This window comes from Pseudophryne corroboree, chromosome 3, assembly GCF_028390025.1.
Source record: "Pseudophryne corroboree isolate aPseCor3 chromosome 3, aPseCor3.hap2, whole genome shotgun sequence".
NCBI classification, from domain to species: Eukaryota; Metazoa; Chordata; class Amphibia; order Anura; family Myobatrachidae; genus Pseudophryne; species Pseudophryne corroboree.
Window position 1 is genome coordinate 270,781,516 of NC_086446.1, and position 17,186 is coordinate 270,798,701.

The following is a 17,186-nucleotide window of genomic DNA, read 5'->3' on the forward strand; positions in this document are numbered from 1 at the left end:
CGCTGAATTGAATAGCAACGCAAGCTAATTCTCGGCGCTATCAAATCAGCACTGAATTGAATCGAACCCATAGTTTGCAGCGCCATTAAGAGTTATGAGGGATTGTTTATTACATCAGCTAGTGTGTGCGGGACAGCCAATGTATCGTTACATCAGTCATCCTGTCAGCTATATACACACACATCGTATAGTGTGTACCTGGCTTTAGATGTGTCTGTAATTCAGCTAAGCAGTAATGTAATGATATGATACGATACGATACATGACAGACTTCGCTGTATCAGTTTACTTAAGACACATATATAAATTCTCAGTTCCCAGATTGTCTTTAGACTCCAAAGTCCACCCCTGCTATTGGAACTACCAAACCTTTCCTGAAAACCTTTGCAACGACCATTCAACAGCCACACCTGGCTCTGCTCAGCACAGATATCTGCTGCAGTACAACCTTTGTCTCTTTTTTCTTTGACGTAAGAAGTCATAACTGTATGTCCAGCTGTATGTTGCACAGGACAGGTGGTGCATGCAAGCTTTTACCATAAGCCACTCTTAGGGTATAGGCCCATCTTTATATAACCTGGATCTAGCATACTCTCTGGTCTGGTTAGAGCATGTGCTAACAAAATGATGGCAGGGTCATTATGTTCCCCCTATTCTTGCAATGTCTGCTTGGCCGCTAAAGTGCTCATTTCACATGCACAGCATTGGCAATAACATTTATGATATTGTAAAGGTTGATTTAGCCAGACCTTTCTGTAGTTTATAAAAGATTTATTAAATATCTAACTCGCCATGGCATTTTTACGCTACTTTTGTCTAGTGATACAGACCAAAATTTGTTCTAATGAAAGCTGCCCATTATACACAGTCTGTTCCCCTGAACGGAACACCTACGTATTCCCAGCAGACGGGATGCCAGCTGTCAATATCCCCACAGCTGCATCCCGCCCACCAGAATGCCGGCAGCGGGGCGAGCGCAAAGAGTCCCCTTGCGGGTTCACGGTGCTCACATCGCTGCAGGCTTGGGTGACTTGCTGGGCTTGCCACAGGTTCTATGGATATCATGGACACCCACAAGTGAGAATAGCCCCTGTGCGCTGGGATTCCGGCTGTCGGCATTGTTGGCTGTCGGGATTCCGGCGACGGTATCCTGACAGCCGGCAAATTAACTGCATCCCCCTGTGCAATATAAAATGAATATACTGGCTTCATGAGTCTAATGATGCAACATAAATCTTTCAATACTGAACAGTGTAAAGGGCCCTACACATTGGCTGATCCGCCGCCGAGCTGCCCGATGGCGGAGACGGGCGACCCAGCAGCGGGGGGCCAGTGATGGGGGGAGTGAAGTTTCTTCACTGCCCCCGTCACCCGGCTGCATTGAAGTGCAGGCAAATATGGCCGAGATCGTCCATATTGGCCTGCATGCACAGCCGACGGGGGACCAGCGATGAACGAACGCAGGGCCGCGCATTGCTGGAGCCTCCACACTCAAAGATATGAACGGTATCTCGTTCATTTATGAACGAGATCGTTCATATCTTTGACTGATGTCGGCCAGTGTGTAGAGACTAAGAGAACGGTCTAATTAGAAGACCACAGCCAATTGTATGTACGCCTCACCTAACGCACCCTGTTGCTGCAGTTTCCAATAACTGCTAACATATCCAGCATTAAAGAAACGAAAAAGGATGCAACAAAAGATACAAACTGTTAATTTACACCAAGCAAATACAAAGAAATTCTAGTGTTACCTTTCAATGTCTAAAGGCAGAAGTGTAAAATAATGCACAGAATTGAACACCTGAAGGGGCATTTATTTACAAAAAGGACAAAGATGGGAGTACAGTTAAACAAAAAAAAGAAACAAAACAATTTAATAGTCATTTAAAAACTGGAAAATAATTTAAGGTGGGCCTGTCACATACTGTACATACCAGTGAGGCAACCATTTGTGGACTAGTGACATCAGTTAAGTAGTCTGTGCCTCATTGTCTCAGTGATATCACTAGTTCCTGGTGAACTGGCAGCCCATAGAACTGCAGCCTTGGCTGTGTAGGACAGGTCCACCTTAAGTCAGGTTATGTGGTGCTGAATATGTTGGTTTGCCCCCACCAGTCAAAGGAAGAAAAAAAACAGATTGGAAATCCCCCTTTTTAAAAGACTTTGTGGCACAAACCAGTACTTGCATTATGAAACCATTCATAACAGTTCCTTCTTTAGCCATAGACTTGACCGTTAATGGTCATCAATAGCAAAACATTTTGGTGCCAGCCTCCCCCACAAACATACCTTTTTTTATTTTATTTTTTGTTTCCATTCACAGTCCTTGGCAAATAGTTTTTCTCCATCAGGGAGCTACTAATGCCAATACTTCTTGGCATTCCAGAGCAGTGCTTAAGTATACCACAAAGACAGACCAATAATCACCCTTATGACGCCTGGCGTGGTGACACATGCAGATACAAAATTGTAGATGCCTCTCCTCCGCGCATGTGAAATAGGTTCTTAATGGTGAGTTTGGTGCCTTTGGACAGTCTGTGGTATTGTCATTCCAGTTTGCTCCTCCATTACAGGCTCCCAGCCAACCAAAATGAAAGTTTATCCACCCCCCCCAGATACAACACCTTTTAAATCATCCCCTTTGATTTTTGAACACACAATAATTTAAAAAAAAGAAAAGAAATGAGTGATACAATGATAAAGACGGGAATGATTTTGGCTAAAAAGTAAAAACCCGCACTGAGAAATGGGAATACCAAAGGTTAAAATGCAGTTAGATATAACTCCTCGCCCCGTCCAAGGACACTGTACCAAACATTACATTCTGGATGAGGATGATTGTTTTATTGGTTACTGTTCCCTGATGGTGGAGTCTTGGTGGAGGAGTCCGGCACTGCCTTGTGCTGGGTATACCGAGTAGAACCTCAGGATCAGTCTATTTTCACTGCTGCATAGATCTTCCTTATAAACATGTAGGCAGCGTAGAAGCCGATTGTCCCAGTAAGGAGCCAGAAGGAGAGAACCATGAGTGTGGTGTAACCGAAGTACAAGAGAGATGGGATGAACTCTACAATATCCAGCTGCAAGTCAAACAGAGTCATAGTAAAATTCTTACACACTGACATCAGTTTAAAGTACAGAGAAAGTGTGCATCACATGTGTACCTTGTTTACAAAGTAGAATATGGCATAAACCAGCACATAGAAAGCAGATCCTCCGGACACCAGAAACGTCCGCCACCACCAGCGGTAATCCTGCGAACAACAACATTAATCATCAGTCTGCACATGTACTGGTTGCAATATAAAGATCAACAAGTCCAGGATTCAAGAATAGGTGATGTACCTTAGTCCCTTTGAAGCCACCATCCATATATTTCAATGCTGTCAAACAGACATTAACTTTGTGTTTGGTGGCCATGCAGCTTCTAATCAAGTGGCCGGGAAACTACAGTACAAACGGGGAATACTGGGCAGGGGCGGATTGGCCATAAAGCTCACCAGGAAGATTTCGGGTAGGCCGGCATGTCTGTGGGGCCTATTTTGCATGTTGTCATGTGGCCCCACTCCCCACATAACTGGCAATCCACTGCACTCTACACTGCATTGTCCCCATTCATTCTGTTATTCCATCTTTGCAGTACAGAAACTCTGCCATCCAGTGATGCTGCCATGGCTACATGGTATGCTATACCTCTTGTGCTGCCCATGGGCCTAATTCAGATCTGATCGGAGATGTGCTAAATTTAGCACATCTATGATCCGTTTCAGACATGCAGGGGGACGCCCAGCACAGGGCTAGTCAACCCCGCATGTCTGGCTCTGCCGTCGAACCCCCCCCCCCCCCACCACAGGTACAAAAGCATCACACAGCGGCAATGCTTTTGTACCTGACGAGTAGCTCCCTGCCAGTGTAGTTCCTGTGCGCTGGCAGGCCGCTACTTGCCAGGTTGCGTGTGACGTTACGCAGCCGTGGCCTGCCCCCCGCTACCCAAAAAAAAAAAGGTCTGGACACACCTCAGTTGTCTGGACCACGCCCCGCCAACGGCGCTCGAACGCCATTGCCACGCCCCCTCCCACCCCGCGACCGCCTCTGCGCGATTGCAGCCCTGAGATGCTGATAGCATCTCACTGGGCTCCCAGGGTGCGTACGCGCAGTGTGGCCGGTGCACGTGCACACTCCACAGAGTAATTCAGACTGCAATCGCTGCCGCTGCAGCCTGAATAACCCATGTCAGGTCACTTCTACAAAATTTTACAGGATCACTTTTAGTTCCCAATCCGCCCCTGGTTTCAGACACAACTGCAGCAAAAAACGCTAGGAAGGCCGCAACGGTGTACAATCAGGCCCTATGAAGAGGGATCCAGCCCCCCTCAACAGATCCCACCCCTTCATCATACTGCACACCTATTAGGGCTGCTGCCATAAATTTCCCGTGCTTGTTTTCAATTCCAATCCACCCCTGGCATCAGCCACAGAAAATACTCTGAGCTTGAGAGGTCAAAGATTTCCCAGAGTGGGGAAAGTCCAGTGGGTATATTTACTGAAGTACAGGTTTATAAAAGTGCAGAAGTTGCCCGTAGCAACCAGATTCTACTTTATTATTTAGCACCTATAATACCTAGAATTTGATTGGTTGCTATGGGCAACATTTCCACTACTATAAACCTGCACTTTAGTAAATATACCCCCAGGTATCTACAGGGAAATGTAGATCTTAGATCTCACCTGCCTGTCAGCATGGATTGGACTTTTAGTGGTTGTTGGGTTCAGGAAAAGCTGAAAACCAATCCATGTCGACCGTAGGGTTGGTATACCTACTAAAAAGATTACCAAGCAGGGGGGGAGGGGGTGAATCCACCTCCGTTCAAGGTCCTACAATGGTTATATGTGTGAAAGCCTTACTTGTCCCAACCCCCAAAAGATGGGGGGGGGGGGAAGCACCAATGTAATATCCAGAAGCTCTTTCTACATGGCCATCTGTCTCCTACCTCCGCTATGGACAAGGTACAAACAAGCCCCTCCCATTTTATCAAACCCTCATGAATACACCACCCGCTTTAAAGAAATTAAGTCACCGCCTCTCATCCCCTTAAACCACGGATGGGGAACCTTCGTCCCTCCAGCTGTTGTTGAACTACATATACCAGCATGCCTTGCTAGTTTTGCTATTTGGCCATGCTAAAACTTGCAGGGCATGCTGGGATGTGTAGTTCAACAGCTGGAGGGCCGAAGGTTCCCCATCCCTGCCTTAAACATATCACTAACAGAATCCCCAAAATTACCAGCCCCCACCACACAGACACTGATAAAGACTCCCGTGCTACATCAAAAAGGTGCTTAAAAACTTAAAAATCACTGCTACTACTGTCCTTACCTCTGCACACAACTGGAAATACACCATGACAATGCTGATCTGGGAACACGATACCACAAGGATGATGAACACCAGGAATAAAAAGCCAAACAGGTAATAGAACTGGTTCTCCCAAATAGCCTGGAAAACAGTTGTGACCGTTCAGTATCACGTGGCAACATTTTATCGATCTTTTATTCAATTGGTAAATTGCACGTGATCAGACTGACTGCATCTGTTACATTGCACAGTCACAGGGTAGTGTATCTGCTGCAAGCATGCCTACAAGTGTGCATGAGCAGTCCACTAGAGTGCTTACACTGAAGATGAAGAAAAGTTCAATGAACATAGCTCCAAACGGCAATATTCCAGCCATCAAGATCCTGTGGGTGGAGACAAGAACATGACATGGTCAAGTCATGCAGAGCACACAGATTAAAGAGCAGGATTTACTGGACGGAAATAAAACTGTACAACACAGATTAGCCCGGACAGGGTTATATAACTTGCCAAACAAGTATCGCAATGTACAGGTCATGTAAAGTACTGTAAGATTCCATTATATGAGATGCATTGTTGATAGAATGTTCGGATAAAAGGGAAACCTACCCAACAAATCTCTTCATATACCAACGCTGCTCTGGAATTTGCCGTGGGATCTGGTTGGTTCTGACAGGGTTATCATAAGGCTGCTTGCGGAAGCCAAAGTAATAACCAAGGTAAACGAGTGGGAGCGAGATTCCAAACCACATACACAGTAATGCCAGCATAGTGGGGAAGGGAACCTGGAGAGACAGAGAGCTTAGTATGCTCAGCAAGTGGTCACGTTATCCTGAGAAAAGACCTTTCTTTACCAAACTCACCGCGCCAGAGGAATGTTTTCCCCAGATGAAGCAATTCAACACGAAGCAGATCCCAAACACCACGCCAGGATAAAGAGTTGCTGTCTAAAATTACAGATTTAATTGGCAAAAAAAAAAACAGACACAGACATCAAAGCTGTAGACAGCATCTCCTATGAGGTCTACCTGAGTCATCTGTATACCATATGTATTAAAAATGGGTTGGGTACAAAATCCTGGCAGTGAGAATCCCGAAACTGATCCAGACAAAATGATCCTGACAAAATCCCAACTGATCCCGTTAAGTATTTAAACCCTACCCCAAACTGCCCCCAGCAGCCTACCTCTAACCGACCCACGCAGCCCAATCCAATACCCCCCACAGCCTACCCCTAACCCTCCCAGCAGTGTCCAACTCCCTTACCTGGGTTCCGATATGAATGGTCGACAAAGTTAAGGTCGACAGTCATTAGGTCGACATTGACATGGTCGACACATGGAAATGGCATACATGGATTTTTTAACTGTTTTGGGTGTAATTTTTCCCGTAACATGACCAGGAACCCCAATTAGTGTACCGCGTCCCCTTGCATGGCGCGCAGGTGCCTCGCTGGACTCAGCACAGGTTACTATTCCCAATCGTAGTCGACGTGGATGGTAAAGTATAAAAAAGTTAAAAAAAAGAGGTTGTTTTTTTTTTTAATAAGCCGTCGACCTTTACATGTATCTACCATTTTTGTGTGTCGACCAATAGTGGTCGACCTAATGAGTGTCGACCTTAACACTGTTGACCATCTGAATGGATACCACTTACCAGTTGGATGGGACTGCATCCCTTAAAAATTATTTTTTAAACAAAGCACCGTATTACACAGTGAATGCCGATACCACCACGTCAAAGCCAACACGTTTCTTTCTATACTTTCAACAATGTTACTCACACAGAATGCTCCTTTGCGCCACCTATGGCCCTTCAGAGTGCGATACAAGCGACCTGCGAAGAAGCCGCCAAAGACCCTAAGAAGATCACAAAAGAGGAGTTATATCATAACACAAAACTTTTTTTATTTCAAAGTATTCTTCACTGGTTTATGGAGCATGTAGAAGACAAATATGTAAAACAAACAAGTTTAATTGTTCACCTATTGCACACACACACGCATTAGAGGCAGTTATTTCATGTACTAATCTAATACCCCTTTTCCAGCGCCTTTAAAATCACAGGTTTTTGCACGTGGATGCACATCAATCCTGGATTTAGGTCAGTGTAAAAGATATTCCAGAGAAAATTCACAAGAACCAATGGGGGTAATTCCAAGTTGATCGCAGCAGGATTTTTGATAGCAATTGGGCAAAACCATGTGCACTGCAGGGGAGGCAGATATAACATGTGCAGAGAGAGTTAGATTTGGGTGGGTTATTTTATTTCTGTGCAGGGTAAATACTGGCTGCTTTATTTTCACACTGCAAATTAGATTGCAGATTGAACACACCTCACCCAAATCTAACTCTCTCTGCACATGTTATATCTGCCTCCCCTGCAGTGCACATGGTTTTGCCCAATTGCTAACAAAAATCCTGCTGCGATCAACTTGGAATTACCCCCAATGTCTCATGAATACTGGTCATGAAATGAATCAGTGATGTCTCCTAATCAATTTGTAGGCAATTACTGTAGGGTTCAGGCTACCAAATGTCTGCCTCCAGTGTGGGTGAAATTTGTTTTTTAATTCATCTGCATGAAGAAATATTACAACATCAGACCTAGGAACACAGATAGTAAAAATCATTTAAATAAATATGGGGTATAATTGAAGTTCTTAGCACACATTTGCACAAATATGCGGGCCAATGTACCGCGGCCAGGTGACTTCATCACATGGGTCCCTAACATGTTAGGGACCCATGTGATGAAGTCACATGGACGCGGTACATGGGCCCGCATATTTGCGCAAATGTGTGCTAAGAACTTCAATTATACTCCATGTTAATTGTGAGGGTTTATTTAATTTATTTTTACTATCAGTGTTCTTAGTGCTAAGAGTGTGCATCTGCATCTCTCTTCCCCCAGCATAGTATTAGAAGCCTCAGCATGATAGCACCTCTTGATATCTTTAGTAATAGGATGTGCAATCCAGGTACCCCCCTTTTTCAACATCAGCACTTACTAACAAAAGGAAGACCTGCCTTTAGTACAAGTCAGACTAGTGCGGGTTGGGCGAACCTTCAGTTCAATAATAGTGTTACAGCCACCAGAATATCCTGGAAGCTACACCACTGCTTGCTCTGGTATCACAACCATGGTTATATTTGAAAGAAGTTGTTTTAGTTGTATGTAATGTTTCTCTTACGTCCTAGTGGATACTAGGGAAATCTAGATTACCATGGGTATAGATCGGGTCCACTGGAGCCTGGCACTTTAAGAAATCATTCAGTCCTCCACTCTATGCCCCTCCTAGCAGACTCAGTTTAGAAAATGTGCCCAAGGAGCCGAGTGCACTCTGTTTGCTCTCCAGAGAGTTATCTATAAATTTGTTTTAGTTTATTATTTTCAGGCACATTGGTTGGCAACCAGTCTGCCTGCGTTGTGGGACTTAAGGGGGGGACCGGACCAACTTCCTTAGAGAGTTAAAGGTACGTCATCCCAGCTGACAGGACACTGAGCTCCTGAGGTGATGTTCTCACACTCCCAGATGGTGAGACCACGCTGGCAGCATGCCGCCACCCCTTAACAGATGCTGAAGACTGAGATGACCACGGTGAAGTGTTACACCGGGGACCCGGTTAGCGGGTCTCCGGTGCGTAATGGCGGAATAAGGGACAGCGTCCACGCTGACTACCCAGACTGGCAACAGGTAACCGGGGGCTCTGTGCTCTCGTTTTTACACTATTAGAGATAGCCAGTATAAAGATCTAATGCAGGGACCGCGCGCCATTATGGTGGCGGGGCTTCCAGGAGAGCGTGACCAGAAGGCAAAAGGCGCCATTTCCTGCTGCTGCTCACGGGCTGCACACGCACATTGCTCCTCCAGGACCCACTGAATCACCACTGTATTCTGGTACCAGGGGTATATAATGAGGGGGAGCGCTAGTTCAGTGGTTTACTGCCGAGTGGAAATTTAAACTAAGAGGTCACCCAGCGGGGCGCTGCTCAGTCTGTGGTGAAGTGTGCTGGTTCCCATATCTCTCTCTGTGTCGCTCCTTTCAGGGTGGTCTGGGTTAGGGTGCTTCTCTCACTAAATCTTACTGTGTTTTCATACTAATCTGTGTACAAGAATGGCTGCAAATAAGTCCTTATGCAAGCTAGGTTTACACCTTCCTCACAAGGTTCACTGATGTGTGCCCAATGCTCAATTCCTTCACAGGGTAGTGAGGTGCAGGCACCAGAGTGGATGGAATCATTTAAATCTTTGATTTCCAATATTAATTCTGAACTAGTTACGGCTAAGCAAGAAAGGCAAGCCCTGAAACAAACTATGGACACGTTTATGGTAATTGCTGCCGGCCACAGACAGGCTCTTCAGCCCCCCCTGTTGGTCTCTCACAAACGCACTCTCCCTCAATTGTTACAATCTGACTTTGATTCTGAACAACCAGAGCTTGATGAGGGAGAGGCTGAGGTGGATTAGGATAATTCCCTGTCCCCGAGTGTTGAAGCCCTCATTTATGCCATAAGAGAGGTGCTTAATAGCCCTAATAAGGAGGAAGAGCAGGTAGAGGAATTGTATTTTCATGTGAAGCCATAGTCCTCTGCTACTTTCCCAGTTTCTAAGGAATTATATTCCCTGGCTAGGGCAGCATGGATTAATCCTGACAAGAAATGTATTACCCCCTAAACGGGTGTTAACGTCATTCCCATTCCCCGCAGAGGATAGGAAAGTCTGGGAATTCCCGCCGACAGTGGATACCTCTGTCTCCAGGCTGTCACATAAGATAGTTTTACCTGTCCCAGGGACCGTTTCCCTTAAAAACTCGGCTGATCGCAAGATTGAAACCACTCTTAAATCAATTTAAATTGCAGCAGGTGTCGCCCAATGCCCTACCATAGTGTGCGGCTGTATTTCCAGGGCCATGGTAAAATGGTCTGATGGAATTCTTAAAGGGTTACTCACACTACCTCAAGAAGAGATAGTTACATTACTACAACACATCCAGGATGCTGTTAACTTTATGAACGAGGCTGTTAAGGAACTTAGGGGGTGATGTATGAAAAACGTCCTAATGCCTGGCCACAATGTATTATTTGCATGCCTGCCGATGTGGGAGGGCGTTATATCACCTGTAGTGTGATATGCCTTCTTCCACATCGGCGAGGCTGTTATCGGCGCTGCAGTCTGTGCGCATGCACCCTTCTCCCCTCCTTCCAGCAGGCGCTGCTGGCGGCCTCCGGCGCATGCGCCGCCGGAGGTTTGAGGAGGTGTTTGTCCGGGAACAATAAAGTTTTTTTATCTCAATTTCATTAAAAAAAAAAAAAAAAACATCCACGATTGAGGGTAACACGCAGCGCCTGGCTGGGGGAGACGTTCCGGCCCGGCGGACTTAAGAGTCGAAAAGTCACAGCAGAGGCAATCATACATTGCCTATGCCCTTCGTTTGACAGTCACCACTGCGCGGAAGCGGTAAGCGCCGGGGGCGTGCGGCGGTCAATGCACACGGCCTTAACGCGCCATTCATACATTAGGGGGAAGCGCAAAATACAGGCTTAAGGTGCGCTGTGGTCAGCGGAAACCACAGCGCACTTTCATACATCTCCCCCTTAGTATTAACGGCCGTACTACTGCTATGGCAGTGTCGGCTCGCAGAGCCCTGTGGCTACGTCAACGGTCAGCAGATGCAGATTCTGAAAACAGGGTTGAAAACCTTCCTGCCAGGTGACCCTATCCTGGACCCTCCCTGCAGTCCTTTCGGTGGCCAAATCCAGAGGTGCCTCTAATGCTGCCAGAGGATCTCTCAGTAAGTCCCGTAAACCAGCTGCTGCTGGAACTGCAGACCAGGCATCAGGATCCTCTTCCACGAAGCCCTCCGCGTGACTGTTAGCCCCAGCTAGACGACTTTCAGGTAGGTGCTCGCCTTCAACACTTCGCTTACATGTGGGCAGAGTCCTGCCGGGATCCTTGATTGAGGGACCTTATATCCCAAGGATACCGGCTGGAATTCTAGGAACTCCCTCCTCCCAGATTCTTCAGGTCAGGCTTACCAGCTTCACAGGAAGCAAGGGTTTCCTTACAGCAGGCGGTATAAAAACTGCTTTCTACAGGGGTTACTGTTCCAGTGCTTCCTCAACTGCATACATAGTGGTTTTACTCAAGTCTCTTTGTGGTTCCGAGGCCGTACCGAGCCGCCCGGCTTATCTTGAACCTCAAATCTCTGAACCCGTATCTTCGGGTGTTCAAATTCAAGATGGAATCGCTGAGAGCAGTGATAGCGAATCTGGAGGAGGGGGAGTTTCTGGTGTCTCTGGATATAAAGGATGCATACCTGCATATCCCAATTTGGCCCCCTCACCAGGCGTTCCTCAGGTTCATGATTCTGGACCAACATTTCCAGTTTCTGCATTATCCTTCGGTCTCTCCACAGCCCCGAGGGTTTTCACAAAGGTCATAGCAGAAATGATGCTGCAGCTGCGCTTGAGGGGTGTCCAAATAATTCCGTACCTGGACGATCTCCTGATAAAGGCGGTGTCCAGGGAACAGCTACTGCACGGTATAGACTTGACTACGAGTGTACTTACGGATCACGGATGGATACTAAATTTCCAGAAATCTCACTTGGAACAGTCTCAGAGAATTCAGTTCCTGGGGATGATCCTGGACACTGTGTCTCAGAAGGTTTACTTTCCTATGGACAAGGCCTCAACTATTCAGTCTATGGTCCGGGCGGTGCTGAAACCTCAACTGGTCTCAATTCACCTTTGCTGGGCAAGATGGTGGCCTCCTACGAGGCGATGCAGTATGGCAGGTTCTGGATTTGTTGGACAAATGGTCGGGTTCTCACCTGCACATGCTTTAGCTTATAACCCTATCACCGAAAGCACGGATATCCCTGCTGTGGTGGCTACAAGTTCCCCATCTCGTGGAGGGTCGGAGTTTCAACATCCAGTTATGGACTCTGACAACAGATGCCAGCCTCCGGGGTTGGGGGTCTGTGACTCAAGGAGCGCAATTCCAAGGGACAGCAAGTCCTTTTGGTAGTCAGCTCTTCCAAATCAACATCCTGAAACTCAGGGCAATTTACAAAGCTCTAATACAGGCATCATCCCTCCTTCAGAATCAGGCCATCCAGGTGCAGTCGGACAATGCCATGGCAGTGGCATACATCAATCGACAGGGAGGAACCAGAAGCAGGGCCACAATGCAAGAGGTGTCAAGAATTCTCCTCTGGGCGGAAGCCAATGCAAGGGCCATCTCCGCAGTGTACATTCCAGGAGTGGACAACTGGGAAGCGGGCATACTATGCAGGCACGACCTCCATCCAGGGGAATGGGGCCTCCAGCCTCAGGTGTTTCAACAACTTGTTCACCGGTGGGGTTATCCACAGATAGACTGGATGGCTTCTCGGCTCAACAAGCTCAGTTGTTACTGTTCCAGAACGAGGGACCCGCAAGCGGTGGCAGTAGACGCTCTGACAATGCAGTGGATTGCCAGTTCGTTTACCCGTTTCCTCCAATTCCTATAATCCCAAGAGTTCTCAAAAGACTCAAAAGAAAGGGTTCAGGCAATTCTCCTTGCCCTGGATTGGCCTCGACGGGCCTAGTATGCAGACCTCCTGACCCTGGCGTTGGAGGATCCCTGGCCTCTGCCGCTTCTCAAGGACCGTTCGTCTATCCAGACTTACAGCGGCTACGTTTAACAGCCTGGAAGTTGAGAGGGAAATTTTTTAACCAGGAAGGGTCTTCCCTCCAAGGTGGTTTCCACTATGGTTCAGGCCCGTAAGGTGGTTACCTCCAAATATTACCACCGTATTTGGAAGAAATGTGTTTCTTGGTGTGAGGGTCGAAAACGTTCTCCTGTGGAATTTCGTCTGGGACGATTTCTGTTCCTGCAAGCAGGAGTAGATAAGGGCCTATGATTAGGCTCAATCAAGGTTCAAATTTCGGCTCTCTCCATCTTCTGCCAGAAGCAACTGGCTCTACTTCCTGAAGTACAGACCTTTCTTAAGGGGGTGCTGCACATTCAGCCACCCTTTGTTCCTCCCACGGCTCCGTGGGACCTAAATGTGGTTTTGACTTTTCTCCAGTCGGACTGGTTTGAACCTGTGCATAGGGTTAACTTAAAATACCTGACGTGGAAGACTGTTATGTTACTGGCCTTGTGTGTCGGAATTGGGGGCCTTGTCCTCTAAGAGCCCTTACTTGGTGTTTCACGAGGATAGAGTGGAGCTCAGAACTCTCCCACAGTTTTTACCGAAAGTGGTATCGGCCTTTCATGTGAATCAGCCTATTGTGGTTCCAGTCTTGTCCGACACTTCAGTTGCTCCAAAGTCCCTGGATGTAGTAAGGGCTGAGGATTTACACAAAACGGACGGCTCATCACAGGAAGTCTGACTCGCTTTTTGTCCTTTATGAGACTAAGAAAATTGGTTGTCCTGCCTCCAAGCAGTGCATTGCGCGTTGGCTCAAATTGACAATCCAACAGGCCTATACGTCGGCGACTCTGCCAAATTCTGTTCAGGCCCACTCCACAAGGTCACTGGGTCCTTCCTGGGCGGCTGCCCGGGGTGTCTCGGCCTTACAGTTGTGCAGGGCAGCTGCCCGGTCCAGTGTGAACACCTTTGTTAAGTTCTACAGGTTTGACACCTTGGCCAAGGATGACCTTCAGTTTGGTCAAGCGGTTTTGCAGGGGTCTCAGCACTCTCCCACCCATTCTGGGAGCTTTGGGACATCCCCATGGTAATCTAGTATTCCCCAGTATCCACTAGGACGTAAGAGAAAATAGGAATTTGATACCTACCGGTAATTCCTTTTCTCATAGTCCGTAGTGGATACTGGGCGCCCGCCTCTGTGCTTTGTTTCCTGCTTACCCGGTTGTAAGTGTTATGGTTGGGTTTGCTGTTGCTTTCCCTGTACCATGTTTGCTTAGCATGGCAATCCTTCTATAGTTAGCGTTGCTTTCCTCTGTTTTGGTTAGCTCTGTTATCTTCTTGTTGTGTGTTGGTTCGTTACCTCACCGCTTTATGTGTTATATCCTTCTCTCAAAGTATGTCCGTCTCCTCGGGCACAGTTTCCTAGACTGAGTCTGCTAGGACGGGCATAGAGGGGAGGAGCCAGCACAGACTGAATGATTTCTTAAAGTGCCAGGCTCCAGTGGACCCGATCTATACCCATAGTAATCTAGACTTCCCCAGTATCCACTACGAGAAAATAAATTACCGGTAGGTATTAAATTCCTATTTATTTTTTTCTAAAATAAGTTAAGACTACACTATTGATTTAATTACCCCATGAACATAAAGAGGAAGCATGCTGTGGTCATAAGGGCTCCTCTGCTCGATGGAGACAGCATTCCAAGCATGGCCACAACTAGAGAAAACAAAGGACACTGAATTAGCAGAAAGTCCCAATCTAACAGCCCTACAAACAACTCGACTGTTCCTAATATACTCACAGATCACAATCAGGATCATGCAAAAGAGCTGAATTCCGGAGCCCAGCAGGGAACTTAGTATCATAGGATACTGGGGAGGTCGGAACACATCCCCATGGACCAGCTTCCAACCAGATTCCTCCATTGTATCTTCCTGTGGGAAGAGGTCAAGAGAAGAGTCATAGGACAGTAAGGTTACCTGGATGGTGAGGAATGGTCTGTAAAGTCACCTACAATATCATCTTCTTTGTTGTAGTTTGCAATATCCTTTCTCAATGTCCTGATTATTATCATGCTCAGAATACCTGGGAACCAGAAAACAGAAGTATGAGTACCCTGCAGAGCCGCCAAACCAACTTCCACATTAACCATCCCCCGACCCCCTGCTAACCTGACAGGAAGAAAACCACCACCACAGAATTGATGATTGAGAACCAGTGGATCTGTACATCACTCATGGTAAGGTAGGTGTCCCATCGAGATGCCCATTTAATGTCACTCTCCTAAAGGAAGAAGAATATGAAAGCTTATACCAAAGGAAACACTGCTAAATAACTTCCATACTAGATCATGACGACGTCCTGACTGTCCCACCTGCCAATGCACAGAATACGTGAACAGCAGCTTATTTTCCTTTGTCGGGATAATTTCCTGGGGTGCCGAATTGGAGCTCTCTGGGACAGTGCAGCCGCCTTCCTTAGTCCCCTTCAGATCTGCAGGGCAGAGGGGTATTTGTAGTAAAAATGCAAACAGTCATTAAGGATAGCAGCATTTCACATTTATATTTGAATATTCTCTAATGGACTTTAAGAACACAACAATTACATGCCTATCCTATATACGGATTCAGTATGTTTTACCGGCGGACGGAATGACGGCTGTCAATATCCGGACAGCAGCATCCCGCCCGCCAGAATGCCGGCAGTGGGGTGAGTACTAAAAGTCCCCTTGCGGGCTCGGTGGCTCACTGCGCTTGCCACAGGATCTATTCCCAACTCTATGGGTGTCGTGAACACGAGTGGGAATAGCCCCGTTGCGCTGGTATTCCGGCTGGAGGCATTGTCGGCTGTCGGGATTCTGGCGTCTGTATCCCGACCACCGGGATCCCGACAGCTGGAAAATTAAACGGATCCCCTCTGCACAAAGGGGACATATAATACGGTGTACCAGTTTTTTCCAAAATGAAAACTAACAAGACATCTCTTAAAAGGACCCGCTATGTCAGCCACCGCCGCCTCCCTTGGGATCATGAGCTTTCCTAACCCTTACTTCTTCTGTCAGAAAAGATGGCCATGTGTGCAGATGTATGCTAGTTCGACAATCATTATGTTGACACTGCCCATGTCGGAGCCATGTTGCCGGTACAATTACGACCACAATAATAAAATGCTACTTAAAGTATTTTAACAATATCGCTAATAGAACTTAAAAAGCTGCAAGAACAGCATGTTTTGCTGGGAACGTGGCTCCAATATATGGCAGTGTGGACATAACGAAGGTCAACTTTGGAACTTCATACCCCCTATGCACAACCTGTAGAGCACACAGCATTAAAATGTTTAGAGATTAATGTATTTAAATGTAATACATACATCACGCTTTCACGCATCACACATCTTTGCAGATGTAACATCCTTAGTCTAAGTTTCTATCACGGTGAAGATTCATAATACACTATTTCGTTACATGTCACTGCACTGTGAATTACACGTCGCTCTGTCAGATAATATATAAGTAGCCTTTGCGAACGGACGAGTCCTTTTGGCAAGTTTACAGTTAAACACACTCCACAAATACCCTAAAATACTAAATGAGTAATAGCTGCATTATGTACCCAAATACATAATCTCTTCCATGGTTTACTACTGAATGCAACTTAGGTCAGACACTGGTCAACTGTCCAAAACTTTAATTAAATATAATGGGGAATTCAATAAGGTGCAGGAATTGAATTAACCCTTCCAACAAAAAGAAAATTGCAATAAAAGTCCCATTTTCACTGCACAAAAAAAAAAAAAAAACAGAAACAATTGAATTGCTCCCATAACATCTGCTTTTCCAGTCACACTCCAATCGCCTTTCTGCAACCCCAAACACACCAGTCCTCTTCTCCTACATACGGTTACCTTCCATTCTAATGCTTTGGGGGACAACCTCGAATCTCACAACCCTAAATGTGGGTTCCTGGTTTTCTTCCACCTCTTCCCGATGAAAGTACAAGTAGAAGGAAAGGTGATTGTGTAGATAAAACTAGAACAAAAAACAAGGCTAATTATTATCAACCTTATAACCAAAATAAATAAGGTGGTTCCCATTATCACTGAAAACCTCTAATCTTACTATAAAATACAGCTATGGAGAGAAAAGGTGGCTTTGTGCGTGCCTACATTGGAATATGAGCTG

The 17,186-nt window shown here is 46.4% G+C and overlaps 1 protein-coding gene across 1 annotated transcript in view; it reads right to left on the bottom strand.

Moving 5' to 3' along the window:
• Positions 1 to 1,796: 1,796 nt before the first annotated feature.
• The window catches only part of TM9SF4 (transmembrane 9 superfamily member 4), a 51,275-nt gene continuing 35,885 nt past the window's right edge, over positions 1,797 to 17,186 (bottom strand). The window contains exons 6-18 of the mRNA XM_063959080.1: positions 16,910 to 17,033; positions 15,378 to 15,496; positions 15,175 to 15,286; positions 15,018 to 15,088; positions 14,805 to 14,937; positions 14,638 to 14,719; positions 7,143 to 7,218; positions 6,223 to 6,306; positions 5,969 to 6,144; positions 5,679 to 5,742; positions 5,381 to 5,500; positions 3,168 to 3,257; positions 1,797 to 3,083 (exon numbers count right to left, since the gene is read on the bottom strand). Of these exons, the coding sequence (XP_063815150.1) occupies positions 2,934 to 3,083; positions 3,168 to 3,257; positions 5,381 to 5,500; positions 5,679 to 5,742; positions 5,969 to 6,144; positions 6,223 to 6,306; positions 7,143 to 7,218; positions 14,638 to 14,719; positions 14,805 to 14,937; positions 15,018 to 15,088; positions 15,175 to 15,286; positions 15,378 to 15,496; positions 16,910 to 17,033 (1,401 nt within the window). The 3' untranslated portion in view covers positions 1,797 to 2,933. The remainder of the gene's footprint in view (positions 3,084 to 3,167; positions 3,258 to 5,380; positions 5,501 to 5,678; positions 5,743 to 5,968; positions 6,145 to 6,222; positions 6,307 to 7,142; positions 7,219 to 14,637; positions 14,720 to 14,804; positions 14,938 to 15,017; positions 15,089 to 15,174; positions 15,287 to 15,377; positions 15,497 to 16,909; positions 17,034 to 17,186) is intronic.